General features: G+C 57.9%; 1 protein-coding gene across 1 annotated transcript in view; it reads left to right on the top strand.

The window, feature by feature from the left end:
* The window catches only part of MYRF (myelin regulatory factor), a gene marked incomplete at both ends in the record, with an annotated part of 68,253 nt that overhangs the window by 32,812 nt on the left and 15,596 nt on the right, over positions 1-19,845 (top strand). The window contains 5 exons of the mRNA XM_082485231.1: positions 1,178-1,239; positions 6,911-7,223; positions 8,123-8,322; positions 8,657-8,780; positions 19,470-19,665. Of these exons, the coding sequence (XP_082341357.1) occupies positions 1,178-1,239; positions 6,911-7,223; positions 8,123-8,322; positions 8,657-8,780; positions 19,470-19,665 (895 nt within the window). The remainder of the gene's footprint in view (positions 1-1,177; positions 1,240-6,910; positions 7,224-8,122; positions 8,323-8,656; positions 8,781-19,469; positions 19,666-19,845) is intronic.

Below are 19,845 nucleotides of genomic sequence, written 5' to 3'. Positions count from 1 at the left end.
AGGTGGGGAGGAAAACAGCCGGGTTTGTCTTTGATGGAGCAGACGTTGCCGAGGTTCTGAGCTGTTGAAACCTGCCGGGACTCGCCGAGGCGGTGTGACACTGACAACCCCAGATATGAACGGGCAGAGTCTCCCTGCCAAAGGTCTCCGCAGGACGGAGCACGCTGCAGACGCTAAGGTGAAGTGAGCTCTTCACTTGAGCATAGGCAACCACTGCTCCAGCCAGCAGGGCCACCGTCCCCCTGCCCATCTCTGCTGCAGCTTTGCCTTGCAGTGACGGTGGCTCAGCCTAGCTGGGAGCAGGACCTCAACATTTTCCATACGCTTGGTCTCCAAAACGCTGCTAGAGAAGAACCGGTGTCCGGGATAGGCAAGTCCCTTTACTTGGGCACCAGGGTGGTGGAAATTTTACCCTGTATGAGGCCCAAGCTTCTGCTGCGGTGGGACGCCTGTCGAGGAGGGGGGCTGCGAAAAGAAAGAAGAAAAATTGGTTCAAATGAATTTCCAAGGAGGTGCTTCGGAAATGGCTGAAGAACCCAACTGCCCGGAGTCTGTGCTGGGTCGAGGTGGAGTAAGGAGGTGCAGGAGGTAACCTGCAGTGCATCTGTCACCACACGTGACAGGGCTGGTCCTCGGTCCTGCCGTCCCTGAGCCATGGGCGTGCTGGAGAAGGCAGCTGAGAGCTCCCCCTTTTATTTGGTGGCATTCGGCGCCAAACCCTGCTCCTGGTGATGGTGGAGTAGAGCCGGGGTGATACAGCCAGCAGCTGTGGTGGTGCTCAGGTTCGTACAGGTCATAAGGCAGAATCCATCCCGTGGGCATCCAAACCTTCACCTTTGGGCACCACATCCCCTGGGAGCCTCCCGCTTACCCGTGGTGAAGCACACGGTCTTTCTCCAAGGAAACGGATAAATTGCTGTTTGGCTTCTTTTAAACTGGAGGGCTCTCCTTGGCAGGTCAACAACGCGTCTGTCCCCGCTCCTGCGGTCCCGGCTGTGGGGAACGGGGTAGCAGGGACAGTCCCGAGCTCGTCCCTGGGGTGACGGGGATCTGCCGCAGGCACGGCTGGGATTTCCGACCGGAGCCTGGAGGGTGCTGGGATCAAACCGGACCTATGGGTTGTGCTGGAAGTTGGTTTAAAATGACCTTCCCTTCTCTTCTCCCTATTGCTCCGCAGCACTTTACCCGACTCTCCCCCGGACTCGGGATCAGAAGCCTATTCCCCTCAGCAGGTGAACGGTAAGTGCTTGAAAGAGAGAGAGAGAGAGAGGAGCCAGAAGGGGGGGAAAAAATAATAATAATAATAATAATAATCCAAACCCCAAACCCCACATCCTCCCCCCTCTTTGTTCTGTGCAAGTGGTTGGCTCTGAAATCTTTATCAGACGGGAGAAAACAGGCGGCTGCAATACGTGGGGAGATTATCAGTTAGTAAATATCCCTAGACTTTCGCCTATTGTTCTGCTGCCGGTCTTTGCAAGGGGGGAGAGCGAGCGAGCGAGCGAGGGAACGGGAGAGAAGGCGAGGTGGGAATCCACTTCTACGGGGGAGAGATCGGCGGTGCGGCTTGTCCCCGGGCAGGGTGGGATGTGGAACCTCCGAACCTCCTCGTCCTGCCCTCCGCCGAGCGAAAGGCGAGGAGCGTGAGCGCGTCCCGGACATGGAGCCCGGCTCCGGGAGACAGACATGAACCCGCCGTTCAGCAGTAAGTTCTTTCCCAGCCCTTCCCTCTTCTCCAGTGGGGCCAGTTCATCTTGGGGGAGGGGTTCTCCTGCTCCCCCTGCAATGAGCAGGTAGAGCTGGGTCGCCCCACGTGCTGGCAGGGTCACTGCCAGACCCTTCTGCCTCCTCCTGGGGAAGCCACCGAGCGTTGTTTGGTTCCTCTGGTGACCTTCACTGCTCTTTGGTGGAAGAAACTCCTCGGGGAGGAAGGAAGGTTGCTTCTGGTCTCCCTTCCCCCTCGGCAGCAGCACCCTCTTCCCCAAGCTCCAGCCCAATCCCCACCAGGAACAGCGCCTGCTCTTTTTTTTTTTTTTTTTTTTGATGGAAGAGGTCAAGAGTTCTGTTTATCTTGCTAAAAAAAATCCCTGGAATTCCTCCTGGCCCTTCCTTAAATATAACAAAGAGGCCGGGCTGCTCACCGCGGGAGAGAGCTGCTTTGACGCGCTGGCAGAGCAGCAGCACCTCTGCTTGGGGAGGAGAAAAGGCTCCGGAGAGCCCCTGTGAAGCAGCTCCTTCCTTGTGAGATTCCCGGACCTGGTTGTCCCCTGGAGCTGGGAGCGCGGAGTGTGGGTCCTGCGTTTGGCAAATGCGTCATCCCCTGTCCCCACCCTGGTTAGAAGCCCGTGGAAATTGCCACGTGCTGTGGACACGGTGGAGATGCAGCGTCTGCTGTGAGGGCATGTTCTCGACCTCTCCTGCACGGGTTGTCCCTCAAAAGCTGCGCGAGGTCTCCCAGCTTGTACCCGAGCCACCAGTGCCGAGGCTGAGCGAGCTGCAGGGTCGGGACGTTCACTTAAGATGTTGTCAAGATGCGTTTCTTGCAGCGGCAACGCTGCCTTGTTGAGCTTTGGTAGTCTTTGCTCCCGGTTCCGGGGGCGGGAGTTGAGCGCCAGGCAGGGTGGCAGGAGCAGAGCTGGGTAAAGGGGATGGTGTGCCCGATACCGCCTCTACCCAGCTGAAAAGCAGAGGGATGCTCTGTCCCAGGGATGTCACCAGTCAGCCCTGGCCACTGAGTGAAGGCGAGGTCCTGATCTCCAAACTCCAGAGGGTGGAGACCTCTCCTCCTCCTCGAAGCCCTGGTGCTTGGCTAGGCCGTCCTTGAGATGGCTCCAGAAGGCAGGCTGGCCCCGGAGCAGGACCCTGCCTGCGAGCATGGGCAGAGGATTCCAGTTCGATTTGTGCTGGAAAAGGGCACTGAGACATCTTGGTGGGCAGCAGAAGGCCTTTGAGTGGAGCAGAACGGGTGGACGGGTGGAAGTGGCCCTGCCCCGGCCGCCTGCAGTAGGAGGGCTCGGCATAAATACGTTTCGCTTCTCCAGACCTTGCAATGGGAGGCGTTTTCTGAGTCCTGGTCAAGTGCTTTGGCCTCGTTAGTCAACCACTGACTGGTCGTTCCGAGACCAAAGTCCATCCAGCCCAGCGTGGCTCAAGCCTGGCTGGTGGCACCCGCTATGGGGAGCAACCTGGCCAAAACCCAGCAGATCTCTTCCCTGCTATCCCCCTCCGTCTCCCCGTGCTCTGCGACGGGCTTGGCCGGTCCCTGCCTGTGTTTCCTCCCTCCTGCGATTTCCTGGTGCTTAAACTTAATGGGATGTCCCCAGCGGGGCACGAAGAAGCTTTGTCTTATACCCCGCGGCCAAGCGTCCCGGGATGCAGTCCCTCATTTCTGCGGGGACTTTGGTACCCCGTGGGGCCACCTGAACGTGGGGGCTACTGCAGGCACACCTCCAGCCGTTGGGCAAAGGCTGCAAAAACAGATGAGCTTTGACCCGTTGAAGAAAAGGTGGGTGGAGGCTGGTTTGGTGGGGCCGGAGACCAGGCCGCGTGTTTCCCACGGGCGGGGAACGCCGGCGAGGAGCTCCCGTTCGGAGGCAGTGGCTCGAGCCGCACCGTTTCGTGACTGCCGGTTCCGGTTTCTCTCTTAGGTGATGTGTTTCGGGTGGGCATCAGCACCCCCCTCGCTACCAGGTTTTGACCAAACCTGTCCGAACGGGCTCTGTCGGCCCAGATGTGGTGCCCCGGATCCTGGGAAGGTCTCAGGAGGGTCCCGTGAGTTTAGCTGATTTTTTTTTTTGGTGGTGTTTAGAGGACCGTGCTGTCAGTCTCCCGAGCAAGCACGGGCTTTTGGAGTGTTATGGAGATCTTCTGCTTTAGCCCTAGGATGGAAGGGAGGGACTTCCACGCAGGAGAAATGGTGAACTTCCACACGAGGCTTCCGTTACCTGCTTCTCCAGGAGCTGCCTGCGAACGCCTCAAATTCCCACTCACCCACACCCAAGGTGTTCCCTCACATTTTCCTGGGAAAACTTGTAAAGTCGTATTTTTCTCCGCCTGACGTCTTCAGCCTGCGCTGTTCTGAGGCGGGTTGGCTCACGCGTGAAATCTTGAGCACTGAGCTTCTTCTGTGCACCTATTTCCTTGCAGAGATCCGCTGGCGGTCTGTCAGCTCCTTTCTCCTGCGCGCGATCATCCTTTTCCTGTATTTTTCCCCCACTGCCTTTCTTCGCTTGCAGAACCTGGCCGGAGAAGGGTTGGATTTTGCTAAAGAAGCGTGTTCCGGGTAAAAAGTTCCTTCTCTTTACAGTTCCTTTCTCCTCTTTACGGCTTCTGCAGTGAGAACAGAGAAGCTGGAGTAAGAGATCGTTGCAATTCATCGCGCTCAGATCTTTGCCTTCCACGTGCCCTCGGCACAAGCTCTCTCTGTGTTGAGGGTGCATTAAAACCTTAAAAATAAGCTGCTGAAACGATGGCAGCGCTGACGATTCCCGGAAAGTTTGAGCAGGCCCTTAGTCGTGTCATTGGGGCCGAGTTGCGATGAGAGCGGTGTTAGGACTTCCCCGGTGCGGTCACTGGCGTCCTCCGTCCTTCAGTGCTGTCGGCGCTGTCATACGGAGTCCTAAATTCAGAGAAGACAGAAATCGTGTCCTGCTCTGTCGGAGACGAGCGCTGAGCCTGTTCGGGTCTCTCCAACGCATCGGCTTTTCTCACCAACGCGTGTGGTTTTCTTCAGTAAAATTACTCAGATTATTTCCTTGGGGCAAATCGCTAATTTCTAGTCGTTCTCAAGGCGCGTTGGGTGAGAATCAACCACCTTGCTTTACTTCCCACACTTTCCTTTTTGCTCTTAGCCTCCGGAAATGTTTCGGTTCTCGTTAGAGCCCTCGGCTGAGCGCCGTGGATGGAGTTTACGGCCAGCTGCAGAAAGGGAGGGGGATTTGCATGCCCCTCCAAGCCTTGCTTTTCATGGCGATATAGTCAAATCGACCCTAGTCGTGGCGCGGCTTCAGTATCCGATTCCGAGGAGAGGTGGAAAAAGGTGGGATCTCATTTGAATGTCCCTTTTTGTTTATTGAAATGTAGAGATCAAAGTCTCCTTCTGGTTTAAATTTAAAAAAAAAAAAAAAAAAAAAAAAAGAAAACCAAACAAGTAAGTGCCCCACCAGAAGTCCTCAGGGGTGATGCTGATGAGCTGGAGGTGTTGGGGTCCTTCAGTTGTCCCTTCTTTTCTCTGGTTGTCCCCATGCCTGTCTCTGCTCCCGTTGGAGAAGAGCCCAGCAAGTGTCCTTGCACGGTGGTGCTCCAACACAATGACGAGTCTTCTTTGGTGCCTCTGGGCCCAAGCTGGGGGTGGGCCTCCAGGGGACAGCTCTCTGGTGGGACTGTGGAGGAGACCAGGCAACGCACCAAGCTGGGACCCCGAGCTCTCAGCTGACCCGTGGGATGAATCCCACCTTTGGCTTCCCAAGGCTCTCGGTGGGTGAGAGTCTGGTCTCTTGGCAGGGTGTTGCAGCCCACAGCTGCAAGGAGCTCTGGCATCATGAAGTGGGTCTTCTTTGCCACAAGGGTGTATTGTGGCATTGAAGGCTCCGGGGAGACCTTATTGCGGCCTTCCAGTCCCTAAAGGGGCTCCAGGAGAGCTGGGGAGGGACTTTTTACAAGGGCATGGAGTGATAGGATCATAGAATGGTTTAGGTTGGAAAAGACCTTGACGATCATCGAGTTCCAACCCCCCTGCCATAGGCAGGGATGAGGGGGAATGGCTTCAAACTGGAAGAGGGGAGATTTAGATGAGATATGAGGAAGAAATCGTTGCCTGTGCAGGCAGTGAGCCCCTGGCGCAGGGTGCCCCGAGAAGCTGTGGCTGCCCCATCCCTGGAGGTGTTCAAGGCCAGGTTGGACGGGGCTTGGAGCAACCTGGGCTGGGGGGAGGTGTCCCTGCCCAGGGCGGGGGGATGAAACTGGGTGATCTTCGAGGTCCGTTCCAACCCAAACCATTCTATGATTCTGTGATTGTTGGGCACTTTCCTCGGGCCATGCCCAGAATCGGTAAAATTCGGCAAAGTTCAGGTGCTTTCCCTCCGGCTCTGCATTTCCAGGCACAGGCTTCCGACCCCGTTGCCGACCGTTGGACCTTTGCCTGCTGCTTGTTCTTTGGTCCGTGCGGTTCCTTGATGCTACAGGAATATTGCGGTTGATGTGGTATTCTATTTGAAATGGAATAGACAGCTGGCACGAAAGCTGCCCCGGGGAATCCTGAAGACGCGCTTTCCCCGCAGAGCGTCCACGCGAGGCACCAAGTTTAGCAAATACCGGGAACGTTTGTGGGCATCTTCCCTCTTGTCCCTCAGCCTGAGGAACTGATTGCCCTTTGAGTTTGGGTTCTTCGAGCTTCAAGACGCTGGGCCTCGCCTGCTTCCTTTGTGCTTCCCCCTTCAGGTCTCGCCTCGTCTCAGAAGACGTACGGCGCAAGACACCCAGTCTCGTAGTGTTGCGTGTCCCTTTGTCCCCCAGCCAGCCGAGACCCTGCTGTGTCCTCGCTCTGTAGATACCGCTCGGACAGACGGTGTCTGGAGTGGACAGCCACAGCTGCTGACAGGAGAAGGGCGGCACTGCTGTGGTTCTCGTGCTGGGGAGACCCGTGGGTGTCTGTGGGGTGCCGGGGCCATGAAGGAGCCTGGGAGGAGAAGTCAGTGCAGGGCAAGGTGGCCATCGCAAGGCACGTGAGCGTGGCTGCGGGGACATGGCCGCGCTGAGGCGGGGCGGGAGGGGCATGGAGGTGCGGGTTCAGGGAGGTAGCCACGGCTGGGATGGCTCACGGGGAGAACGTCTGGGCCGGTCACAGGCTTAGGACACGCGGCGCGTGGCCCTACCTGCGGTCTAACGGCTGTCGCTCTTTCTCTCTTTCAAGATCCTCACCTCCTGCGGACCATGACCCCCGAAAACATGTGCCACATGACTCCTCCTTCTCGCCTGGAGCATCCTCCGCCACCGCCGCCCCCTCCGCCCCCCCACCTTCAGGGTCCCCCCCCGCCCCCGCCGCCCCCTCACCCGCACCAGCAGCAGCACAACCCTCACTACCCCGGCCTGCAGCGGGACATCTTCATGAAGGCTGAGCCCCTCATGCCGCCGTACGGCATCGGGCAGGGCATGGCGCCGGCCGACCTCCACCATGCCCAGCAGTCCCAGATGCTGCACCAGTTACTCCAGCAACACGGAGCAGAGTAAGGCCTCGGGGTGCCGGGGCTGCGCGGCGTTATCTGGGGAAGCGGGGAGGGAGGGAATGGGAGGTTGGAGGTTTGCAGAACGCAAGAGCCAAAATTAATTGGGTTTAACTGCAAGTTCCAGAGTGTGACCTGGTTGTGTGGGAGCGAGCTGGGAAGGCATCGGGGTGGAGATGTGGAGCTAGTCCGGAGGAGGGCCACAAAGATGCTGGGAGGGCTGGAGCCCCTCTGCTGGGAGGACAGGCTGGGAGAGGTGGGGGGGTTCAGCCTGGAGAAGAGAAGGCTCCGAGGAGACCTCAGAGCCCCTTCCAGTGCCTAAAAGGGGCTCCAGGAGAGCTGGAGAGGGACTCTGAATCAGGGAGGGGAGCCATAGGACGAGGGGGAATGGCTTCAAACTGGAAGAGGGGAGATTTAGATGAGATATTAGGAAGAAATTGTTGCCTGTGAGGGTGGTGAGCCCCTGCTGGGGGTTGCCCTGAGAAGCTGTGGCTGCCCCATCCCTGGAGGTGTTCAAGGCCAGGTTGGACGGGGCTGGGAGCAACCTGGGCTGGTGGGAGGTGTCCCTGCCCAGGGCAGGGGGGTGGAACTGGATGATCTTCAAGGTCCCTTCCAACCCAAACCATTCCATGAGGTGACCCAAAGTGTGGCGCAGGGGTTTGCAGCGCACGGCTCGGAGTTGGGCGGTGGGGCCAGACGAGAGGAAAGCAAAGACGTGGCTCAGTGCGCGGATGGCACAGAGCGTGGCGGTCACGGGGTGGGCGGGAGAAGGTGGTTGATGGTCCTGAAAGACCCTGTGCCTCCCTGCGTTGAAGGTTTCGGTTTTTCTGTGGGATCCCAGCTTTTTCCTGGTGATGGGCTGTGGGGCTGTTCCCTCCCCACCTCTTGCTTGTCCCGCTCAGCCTCTCCTTGCCCGCCGGTCTCCGCAGCCTCCCGGTGCACCCTGCCAAGAAGCGGAAACACTCCGAGTCCCCCCCCAACACCCTCAACGCACAGATGCTCAACGGGCTGATAAAGCAGGAGCCGGGTATGGGGTCCGTGCCGCTCAACCCTGACAGAGTCCAAACGCCTCCCTGGCACCAACCGGGACCGCTCTCACCCGGTATGTGGGATTTTTCTCCCCCCTTTTCCCCCGTCCCTTTCCTCTTAATACCCGCAGTACGCAAACCCCTGCTGCCAGCGCGGGCACACCGCTTGGCAGGAGGGCACGTGGCCACCATAGGGTGCCAACCCATGGGGTTCACCCCAACTGGGCTCCCAGGGGGAGAGCAGGGCGCTGAGCTCATCCTGACCCTTATCTCGTGCCCGTGGCGGCGTCCCGGCAGTCAGGAGACAAGCTTCAGGCTGGCCACGCAACGCCGGGCGCTTCCTTCTGCTCTTACCCGGCTGGACACTCTGGCGGAGTGATTGAAATCGGTATTTTGCCCTCACCGCAGGCCTGATTCAGGATAACGACAGCTTGAATGGCTCCTACTTGGATCCCAACTACCAGTCGATAAAGTGGCAGCCGCACCAGCAGAACAAGTGGGCGACTCTGTACGATGCCAATTACAAAGAACTGTGAGTAATTCGTTCGCCTTTGGAGAAAGTCGGATTCACCTCTCGTGCGTCGGTGGCAAGGGAGCGGGGTCGAGGGAATCACACTCCCAACATGGGGGGACGGGGATCTTCCTGGGCTTCCCCTTGTCCTCTCCCATCGCCGGCTGACCTCCGCTCACCTGCGCTGTGGTGGAGATATGCTCCCCACTGTGCCTTTGCTGTTGGGAAAGTTACTTCTCTGCAATTCTGCGGGGCTGATGGAGGATTACGAAATGGGGCTGGCTCCGGAGGAGCCAGAAGAAGGCATTTTGGCAGCTTTGGTGGTGGCAGTTCAGCAGCTTTGGCAGTAGCAGTTCGGCAGCTTTGGCGGTGGCAGTTCGGCAGCCCCTTAGACCTTGGTCTGCCGCAGAGGGTTGGATTGGCAAATCCAGCCATGCCCTGAGCGCGGTTTGGACCAGCAGCGCCCGTTCCTCCTGCCCAGGCTTCCCGAGGACCTGGGTTTTAAAATAAGTATTAGGATTTCCTAGACAACGCATAGCACGGATGGCTGGAGGTAATCTAGAGCCACTTGAGGACGGCTGGAGAGCAGCGCAGAGAGGAGCCGGAGGCGGCGGAGTGGGAGCGGTTGATGGGCAGAGGAGGGAAGGAGGAGAGAAAGGAAATAGAGGGGAAGGGGTTGAGGAGAGCCAGGAGGGACAGCGAGGTGGCAGAGGGGTTGGGGTGGCCGAGGTGGGGGGAGCAGAGAGCGGTTGGGGGGGGATGGGGGGCTGCGTGGGGCTGGGAGCTGGAAGGAGAAGCTGGGGCAGAGGAGGAGGGTGGAGGCCGCGGGGTGGACAAGCTGCGTAGGGAAAGAGGAGCGCTCAGGAGGAAACCGCTCTGGATCCTCCCTGCATTCCTCGGAGGTGACAGAGAGCTGGCAAGCAGCAGGGCTGGCTTCCAGGAACCGCTCGCCCAGCAAACGAACCCCCCCTCCACCCCGGTTCCCCTCCTCCTCTCTCTGCGCAGCCAGGGGCTGGTAGGGGTCCTCTCGCTGGGGACACGGAGGGGGTGCTCTGTTGTCTGCGATACCAAATAACCCAAGAGGATTGTCACACCTTGCCTGGACGGAGCTCGGGACGGGGAGCCGAGGACCCCAGGCGAGGCCAGTCGCGGAGGATCTGGGACGCGCAAGCCCCAGCCCTCCCTGCTCAGCCCAGCCCTAGTCCTTGTGTCGGCTTTAACGCGGACCTGGTGGTGACTGGGGCACGCTATGGGTTGTTCCCCTGCAGAGAAGTGGCTGTTGGAGTTGGTTACTTCTTTGGTGACATGCTGGCACTCGCAAAGACTGTTTTTGGGGCTGTTTCCCCAACCACAGCAGGAGAGGGGTAATTTGGGGAGGTGGTTCCCTCTGTTTTACCGACCTGTTTCCATAAAGGAAACATCTCCCACCTTCAGGTGGAATAGCAACTATTTCTGGGGACTTGTGAGCAGCTCCGAAGTCCAGTCCTGCAGACCTCTCCCTGCTCTCCACCATCACTTTGCTTTTCGGTAGGTTGGGGAACAGGGGCAGCTGACCACCTTTTGCTCAGCACACACATGCCACAGTCCCCAATTCCCGCTTTCCCACACAGGGCAGTATTCGCAGCAGCTCCCACCTGGTCCGACCGCTGTCTGAACACGTCATCTCTATTGTTTGGTTTTCAACCAGGACCTGGGCGTCACTGGGCAGGTGTGACGCTGCCGTTTTCCCACCTGACAATGCCACCTTCAGCTGTCTCTGCTCTTCTTGCTTCTCCCAGACTCTGGTTTTGTGCCAGTACTGCCTCCAGCTGTGAGCCTCAGTGTCTTTGCCCCATGACATAGAATCACAGAATCATGGTTTGCATTGGAAGGGACCTTGATCATCTACTTCCACCTCTCTGCCCTGGGCAGGGACACCTCCCCCCAGCCCAGGTTGCTCCAAGCCCCGTCCAACCCGGCCTTGAACACCCCCAGGGATGGGGCAGCCACAGCTTCTCGGGGCACCCTGCGCCAGGGGCTCACTGCCCTCACAGTCAAAGATTTCTTCCTAATATCTCATCTAAATCTCCCCTCTTCCAGTCTAAAACCGTTCCCCCTCATCCCATGGCTCCCCTCCCTGATCCAGAGTCCCTCCCCAGCTCTCCTGGAGCCCCTTTAGGCACTGGAAGGGGCTATGAGGTGTCCCCGGAGCCTTCTCTTCTCCAGGCTGAACCCCCCCAACTCTCCCAGCCTCTCCTCCCAGCAGAGGGGCTCCAGCCCTCGCCGCATCTTTGTGGCCCTCCTCTGGCCCCGCTCCAACGGTTCCATGACCTTTTTGTGCTGAGGACTCCAAAACTGGACGCAGTACTCCAGGTGGGGTCTCACTGGAGTGGAATAGAAGGGCAGAACCCCCTCCCTGGCCCTGCTGGCCGCGTTTCTTTTGATGTGGCCCAGGATGCAGTTGGCCTTCTGGGCTGTGATCGCACGTTGGTGGCTCACATTGAGCTTCAAAGGGCTTCTGAGAAGTGGAGGTGCCAGGAGAAGCAGACCCCCACACACACTTTTCTAACTCGGGCAACGCTTGGTCACAACCTGTCAGTCCCGGTAGCGGCCTCTCCTCCGCCGTCGCTCTCGGCAGAGCTTTCCCTCTGGGGCAGAAGCTCAAACGACACCGCCTGCAGCCAGCAGGCTCCAAAGGGCTCTGCGCATCGCCGCGGCGCACCTTTCGCACGGCCTCGCTTTTCTCTTCCACACAATGAGTTTCCCCTCCCCACCCCCCCCAACTTTCCCTTCCGTCGCGCTGTTTACCCGCGCCGGGTAAACGGTCACGTGTCTGAAACACGTCACGGCTCTTTCAGCTCCTCACGGAGCCTTTGCAGGTGTTACAGTCCCCGTCCCCGCGATTCGCCCCTACAAACTACACGATATTTCCTGCCGGGGCACGGAGACGTTGCCGGAGCGCCGCACTCCGCAGCTTTTAACTTCTGGTGTTCTTTGCGGCGGGCGCTCGGGATCGCTTGCCTAATACCCGCTTTTAGGATTTAGGGCGAAAGCCAGAGCGAACCTACTTCTGTGGCATTTAGGTCATCAGCCCCTCGTGTAACGGATAAATTCCTTTTGACTGACTTCATGTAGATTTTTAGGAACCCACGTGCGGTTTGTTGCGGCGCGGGATTTGGCCAGAATTAAGGGTTAAGGTCGAGGGTTGATCGATTAATGTTTAGGTACGCACTGCCTCAGTGGACTGTCCCTCCTTCGGGGTGGATTTGGGGCTGGGTAGCTCTAGGAGAGCCTGTGCAAGCCAAACCCGCATCTCTCTCTAAATGGAAGATCTCTTCGTGCTCCTGGTACGGCACCGCACCAGGATATATCTATGAGAAACACCGCAGGATCCATCTTCCCTTCCTCCTTCTATAATGGCATTTTTTAGGTTGACCAATCCAAGTTTGAGCGGGTAAGGAGTCTCCTCCTTCCTCTCCGCCTTTTGGGTGCGCTCAGCCAACGGGAAGGATCTGCGTCCCGTAGAGAGTCGCGAGAGTTTCCACAATTTAGTTTCCTCTGAGATGATAAACCAAGGAGCGGCCGTTCCCGGTCTGGTTTCTGCTGGAAGTTGTCCTCCAGTTTGTTTGTGCTGTTAGAGTTTCCTGCCCCAACGGGGAACGTAGGGTGGTTTTTCTCCCCACCCTGTGGTCCAGGTGCCCTCAGCCTATTCACAGCCCCAGGAGTATGAGTCATCGGCATCACCTGATTTTCTCCTACTCTCGTTCTTAAGAAAAGGGACCGGAGAGCAGGTCAAGGAGAACCGAGTCTTTGGGATGCTGTGAGCCCGTAGGAAGCCGTTCGGGTTCATACCCCAGCACGGTGTTTCTCACTAGTCAAGAGCTTGTCGGTGTTTTAACGGCGATTGCTGCACACGGAGCAGCTCCGTGCCCTGGCGTGGGAAGAAGATTGACTTCTCCAAAGCCGTCCCTGCAGGTCCACCCTGCTCACAGCCTCCAGGGAGGGGCATTTTTCGCCCTTTGTGGTGGTTCCTCCTGTTCTGCCTCGGAGAAAGCCATTCTGGTGGTTACTGCCACACAGGAGAGATCCAGCTCTGCTGCTGCATCTAGGCAGGAGGACACCTTCCGTTGGGCTGGGGGGATAACGGCTTGGTCAGTAGTTTATTTAATCTATTTTTCATAGAATCACAGAATGGTTTGGGTTGGAAGGGACCTTAAAGACCATCTCGTTCCAACCCCCCTGCCCTGGGCAGGGACACTTCCCACCGGACCAGGTTGCTCCAAGCCCCGTCCAACCTGGCCTTGAACGCTTTTGGAACCGATCCAGAATAGTTTACGGTTGTGCCCTGTGGATTTATGTGTAACGTTCCATGCTAAGTATAATCTCAAAGGGGGAAAAAAAAAAAAAACAAAAACAACTATTAAATGTTATTCCATGCTCCTCCTCTTGCACACACAAAATTGGGTCCCTTAGTAGTCTCTCTCTGCCCAGAGCAGAGCTCAAATGTCTCAAAGTCCGTCATGTTTGGAGGTTGATCAGCCGAGAAGGAAGATTTTTCCAGATTCGAGGTAGAGATGATGCGGTCTTTCTGCTGTGAGCGAGCGCCTTGCAGGGAGATGCTGAAACACGGCGGCATCTGGGAGTTTGAGATCCAAGAATTTGTGTCAGCCAACGGTCCCGCCTTGTGTCCCTGCACTGCTTTTGAGGGGGAACTGGAACTGCTGGGCTCTTGCCAGACTTCTGACAGGGTTTTGTGCGTGTTTTCACTGTGCCCACCAGCTCTCTGGTCTGCTCAGCAAAGGACGAGGGCTTCTTGGAACAAACCATGAAGCGACGCCTCCTGAGAAGAGGTCAAAGCTAGTTGGTGCCCAACTCTTCGAATCACAGAATCGTCGAGGTTGGAAGGGACCTTGAAGGTCATCGAGCCCAACCATCAACCGAACAATGCCAAAACCACCCTAAACCATGTCTTTGGCTAAGGATGAGCGTAGGGTGCATGTTGCAGGCAGCTCACAGTGTCCTCCTTGCCATAAGGCACCTTTTGCAGGCGGAATATGCGAGGAACTGAAGCCGGTGGTGTAGCTGGTCAGGTTCACCAGCAGCACCTACAAATCTACTGGTGCCCACTTGCCTCCCCCCTTCCATCGCTTTGTCCTTCCACGTATGTGGGTGCCACTCCGGCTTTTCTTGCCAGTTTCTTGCGGAGAGGCTTCCCGAAGAGCTAAACGCAATCTCATTAGTGCTGGTGGATGGTAAAGCTTAAGGAGATCTTCTCTTCCACCAGTTCCCGCTCGAGCTGCTCTCGGTGAAGCGTCTAGTAACCAACGCTGAAAGTTTTTTGTTCCTCAGAAGTTTCCTGCTGTGGTTTAGTGATGATCAATAGCCCTGTGAGAACTTCTTCCAGCTTCTACCCGCACCATTCAAGCCCATTTAACAGCTCTCCCTTCTTATGCCGCGAGTGTAGCTGCCACATCAGAGCGCACTGGTGTCTCCTGTGAATAAGTGGAAAATTCATAATTAATGGCTCCTTCTCAGCCATTGCTGTGGCTCGATGAGATGGGGACGGCACAGGGGGGGGGACGTGAACTCATTCTGCAGTTTCCCAAGTAGTTTTTCTGCCTTCTAAGAGACCCGTACAGTGAATTTGGTTGTGTGAACGGCAACAGGTTCCCCGTCCCCGGGCAGGTTGGGGCAGCCCTGCAGCTGCCAGGAGAAGCGCAAAGGGGCGCCGGGCTCCTGTGGACTTCACGGGTTTAGTTTCGACACGGACTTCCTAGGAGTAGGCTGGATTGAGGAAACGGAGGAAAGGAAGGAAGGGAGAATTGCTGCGTGGAGTTGCGTGGAGGTGCCTGGAGATGTGTGTCGTGGCTCGCTGGGCTGGTGTCTCGGGCTTTGCTGCTGCAGGCTGAGGAACCTTGAAGGAGACCGAAGTCTCTGCATTAGTTTTATTGACAGCACGTTTCTTCTCGGCCTTTTGCACTGGTTTCAGGGCTTCGGACTCGCTGAACCTTCAAAAGGGTTAGCTGGTTTCCAGCAGCGGTGCCGAAGAGGCCTGGAACCGGGCGGTTGGCTAATGTACTCCTGGGAGCAGGAGTCATTCATCTCCCTGACAGCGCGCTGGGATAAACGCCAGCGGGCTCCCTCCTCCCGCTCCCCGTTTGTTTACAGTTTGAGGTCCGGCAGCTGGAGAAGGGTAGCGCAACGCTCAACAGAAACGTCTCCACGCTCAGCCCAGAGCCTCTCTGCCCTGACCCTGGGAACCCGGCTGGTGCCGGTCTCTTCCCATCAAGCAAACTGGTGCTCTCCATGCCTTCTCCTCCGGAGCTCCGGGCTGTGGGCTAAACGCGCGCTTTCAGGCTTGCGCTCCTCGGTTGGAAGAGATGTGCTTGTAACCAGCACCAAACCTGGCCTGCCAGCAGATCCTGCAAGGGGACGGAGATGGTGGGATGTGGTCCAGTCCTGCTGGATGGGTTTGGGGTTAGGTGACGCAATGTGTTGGCCCTGTTGGCCGACTTGGCTCATCTCATGGTGATGGATCACTGAGGTCTCACTCTCTCATGCCTCGAGCGTATCTCAGGCAGCTGAATCATAGAATAGTTTGGGTTGGAAGGGATCTTAAAGACCATCTAGTTCCCACCCACCCCCCCGCCATAGGCAGGGACATCTCCCACTAGACCAGGTTGCTCCAAGCCCCGTCCAACCTGGCCTTGAGGGATCTGGCCTGAAGGAAACCACGGATGGTGCTCAGCCGTGGATGTGCTGGTGGGGGGGGGTGGGGGTGTTAGTCTGTGACGGCAGCACGGTGCTGCTCAACCATAGGTTCCTCCGTCCTGGTGTTTGTATCCTGGAAGAGAAACAAAGCAGGGACCGCATGGCATTCGCAAGCGGTCCTGGAATTAAGGGGCTTCCAGGCGCTATGTCTTAGGAGTGGTTGAGAAATTGGGGAACCTGGAAGGAAGGAGGAGAGAAATGGGGGAGGGGGGCAGATTTTTTTCTTCCGGGGAGGAAGCAACTGAGGCGTGCGAGCATCCCTCTGACAACTCTGCTCTCGGCCGCGGATCCCAATACCGTTCCCTTCTCATCAGAGACGTGGTTCTCCTCGCAGCGCCTTTCCCTTCGCCGTGCGCTCTGACGGGGAGGGCGAGGGTGCTCCCTGCCCCTCTAAGTGCGGACGCCAGAGGTGGCTGGGGGGGGCTTGTGACCTCTCACCCTCGCTCGGATTGGGAGAAACCTCCTCTCCTCTCCTCCTGTCCTCCTAAACCCTGCCTTAATCTGCTTTTGTCAGCTGGGGGCATTTTGGCTAAAATAATCCGTTTGACCCCAGACCTTTTCTTCCTGACACTTTGTCCTCTGACCCCTGGGAAAACCCAGCCTGGCTTTGGCTGCCCCCGGGGCCGATGACTTGTCAGCGGCTGGTGTCATCCCTAACCTTGGGAACCGCCTCTGCCCGGGGGTCTCCTGCCCTTCCTTCTCCTACCGCCCCGTTCCCGGCAACCCCCCCCCATCCAGAGGGCACGTCCCAGGAGGGGCACGCTGCCAGCCCGCTGCCCGAGGACGGGGTCCGGGGCAGGGCGGTGGTGGCTCTGAGGTCCCCATGGGTTAAGATGAAGGGGAGGATGTTTTTTTTTATCCCTGGAGTCCTTACGGTGCCTCGGGCGGTGGTGGCCCCCCACCCTGTGGCAGTAGGGGAGTGGATTTGCTGCTGCCCGGTGGGATTTAGGACGCGGGAGTACGAAAGCAGCGGAATAGGAGATCCAGGGGATACCCAGCCCTGCACGGTGGGGCAAGCTGGGAGCAGCTCCTCGGCTCGGCCGGAGGCGCTGGGCTGAAGGCAGAGGGCTGGGGAGGTCCGCGGTCTCTCTGATACCCAAAAAGCAGCTTCTTCCGACCTACCCCAGCGCAGAGATCCCGCCTTGGGGGACGCGCCGGCCGCCGCCGTCGGGAAAACTCGGAGCAAAGGTGGCTCTGAGAAGGGGACTCCGGAGGGACCGGGCATCTCTAGAAGACAGAGGAAGGGCAGCCTGAGTGTCTCCCCTCTCTCAACACGTGTGTTTAGCAGCCATCAGTCTGAGTGACATGAACCAGAGCGTGGTTTGGAAGCATCCATGGTTTGGAAGTTCCATCGGTCCCTCCCCCTCCTCTGCTTTCTTTATTAAAACCAGTGGGATGAGCGGTGGATGTGGGGGTGGCGGGAGAGGTGGGTCTCGATGACAGCAGTTGGGAAAAGGGCTCCAGCACCCCTGGGATGAGCGTGGCGGGTGCTGGGACCAACCCAAACCGCGGCATCCCATCAAGAAGAGCCAGAAAGAGAAGCGGGGAGGTTGGGAGGAGGGCGAGAGCGGAGGGGAATTCCTCTCGTGCTTCTGGGCTAAGGTAGTGCTCTGCTCCCACCGTCTGGTTTGTGTTCGGGGCACGGCACGGCGGCCCCGGGTCCCTCGGGTGCGAGAAATGAGGATTTACTCCCGGCAGTCCCAACGTTATTCAGGGCTGCCTGGAATTTCCCGCGGGTTTCGTCCACGTTAACCCCAGAAGAAAGGAGGCGGCCAACCTGGGGACACCAGGGGAGCAAGAGCGACCTTTCCCTATCTCCTGCTTCCCAAAGCCTGCTGATGTCTGCCCGGTCCGTCCCTGTCAGTCTGTCCACCTCTCCTCCCATTGCTCTGGGCAGCGTCCATCTGTCTGTCTGAAGAACTGGAGGTGGAAATCAGAAGTGGTTTGCTTTTGTGGAAGAGCGCTCCACGATTTTGAAGCCTGATGTCAGAGCCTAGGCTGAGCTCCCCTTTACCTCGTCCGGAGTTCTTTAATTAAAAAGCAGTGGGGATTTGGGGGTTTTGATGGGACGGTGGGACGAGAGGCATCTCCTTCCCTCCCCACCCCGCCCACCCCAGCCCCGCGTGGGGTGATCAGCCTCCCGGGGGCCCACCAGCCCGGCTCTGGGGTTTTGGGATGGTGAGAGAAAGGGGACTTGCTGCAAAGGCCACATATTTCCCTTGTTCCTATGGTAACCAGCCCATTAAAGAGATGTAGATTAAACCTCCCCAGCTGGTGTGTGTTCATCGGGCAGCCAGGGCCCCCTCCTCCTCCTCCTCCTCCTCCTCCTCCTGCTCAGGACCTGCCCGCTGGGAGCTGGAAGCTTTCTGCAGGAGCCGGAGCAGGTGGTTGGGATTTTGGGAGGAATCGGGCGGGCAGGCGGTACCGCCTGGAAGCAGGACCAGTGCAGGTGACGTCAGGAATGCGACGGGTGAAGCCAACGGAGGTGGGGGACCCCTCCCGGCCCCCTGCCCCGAGGTCAGCCTGAGCTGCTCGTCCCAGGCAGCAGCATTTGGGCAGGCTGTGGAGCTCGGTACCTCCAGTGCGTGTTGGGCCACGGCTAAGCTGCTGCACTTTTTAGGAGCAACACTCAAAACCGAGATGCAACCCTGCCGTGGGCTCATATTTTTATATGTTTATAGTATTAATACTATAGCGTAGCATCTAGAGGGGTGGTTGCCCCACCATCCTCAACAAACCCCCATCACAGGAACCGTGTTCCTTCCCAGTTGAAGACCCACCTAAAGCAAAGCTTGCAGCTTCAAGGAGATGGGGACCTTCTCCGAGCTCTCACCCCTGCACGGCAGGATGGATTGCTGCGTGGCGAGGTGTTGGGTTCAGCCAGTCAGCCCTGTGGGCACCCGAGAGCAGCACCAGCGCAGGGCGGGAGGGACAGCACCAGAAACTGTCTCTTTTGCCCCACCGCGACCCTCCTTCCCCTCCCGTGTGCCTGCTGTGCCTCGGGATTATTTTGTGACCGTACGTGTGGGTAGAGGTGGCCTCCACAGTCCATGGGGAGGTGGGACTGTTCACGACATAGTGTTTGTGTGTGGTGGGACAGGGAGGTGAGCTGTCTGGTTAGGGGTCCACCGGTGGGGTGGTTCATGTGCATCCGCGCCCCGGGACGTGGCCATGTACCGTGCCGTATGGACCCCTCGTTGCCGCTGCTCGTGGGTGTTGTGGCTCATGGTCCTGGTTTGTGCGACACAGGACTGATTTCTCTTCTAACGCCTGGGAAAAGTGCACTTTCAGAAGACTCGAGTGCCTGAATTGGTGAAAATATTCCCTTTACAGCCAGCGATGGTGTGCGGGTTTCAAGGTCTCGGTGTTTTTGAGCTCACCGGGTGCGGGGATGAGGAGGAGAGACCCGGGCACTTGCCCCAAGCTGCCAACAGGGTTATTTCATGCCACGAATGGCACATTCCATATAAATTAGAAGGTTTGCTGAGGAGTTCTCTCTCTCCCGTGACGGCTGCCATGCTGAGAACTCCTCGCCCCAGTGCCGGAGCCCCGAGCCCTTCCCTTCCTCCCGAGGCCGCAGCGCTGGCGGTGTCCCACATTGGCTGTCCCTGCGGGGAGCGCACGGCTTCTATGGATAGAGTGGGCTGAGGATAATCCCTCTGTATTTATATTGGTATCGGGATCAATATTGCTTCTTTAGTGTTATTCACGTTCATTATTTCGTCTTATTCTATGAAATCTGCTTATATTTTTTCCCCGATTTCCGTGTTTCCGTGTTTTTTCCCCGATTTCCCCTTCCCGGGTGGGGAGGGCTCATCGGGTGAGAGAATAATTGTCTGAACGACAACAAGTCGTTGTGGGTTCCTCAAACCATCACCCTCATCCTTCCCCCCGCCGCCGGCGTGAGCCCCTCGGGGTGCGCACGGGGCTCCGGTCTAACGCCCGCTGCCTTTTCCACAGCCCCATGCTCACCTACCGCGTCGACGCTGACAAGGGGTTCAACTTCTCGGTGGGCGACGACGCCTTCGTGTGCCAGAAGAAGAATCACTTCCAGGTCACGGTCTACATCGGCATGCTTGGAGATCCCAAGTATGTGAAGACCCCCGAGGGCCTGAAACCCTTAGAGTGCTTCTACCTGAAGCTGCACGGAGTGAAGGCAAGCGGGAGCCAAGGGCCGGCAGCGAATCCAGCAGGGAGAAGGGGTGCTGGGTGGACGGTTGGGGTCAGGCAACACCACATCTTCATGTGCTGCGTTGTAGGGAGAGCGCTGGAGGCCAGGACAAGGCAGATCTTGAAATATTAGTCCTAAAACAGACTGCCTGGGTGTCTTCAGGCC

Source organism: Vanellus vanellus (genome assembly GCF_965231255.1).
Source record: "Vanellus vanellus genome assembly, chromosome: 6".
Lineage (NCBI taxonomy): Eukaryota > Metazoa > Chordata > Aves > Charadriiformes > Charadriidae > Vanellus > Vanellus vanellus.
The sequence above is the reverse complement of the archived record's forward strand: the minus strand, read 5'-3'. Positions and strand labels throughout refer to the sequence as shown.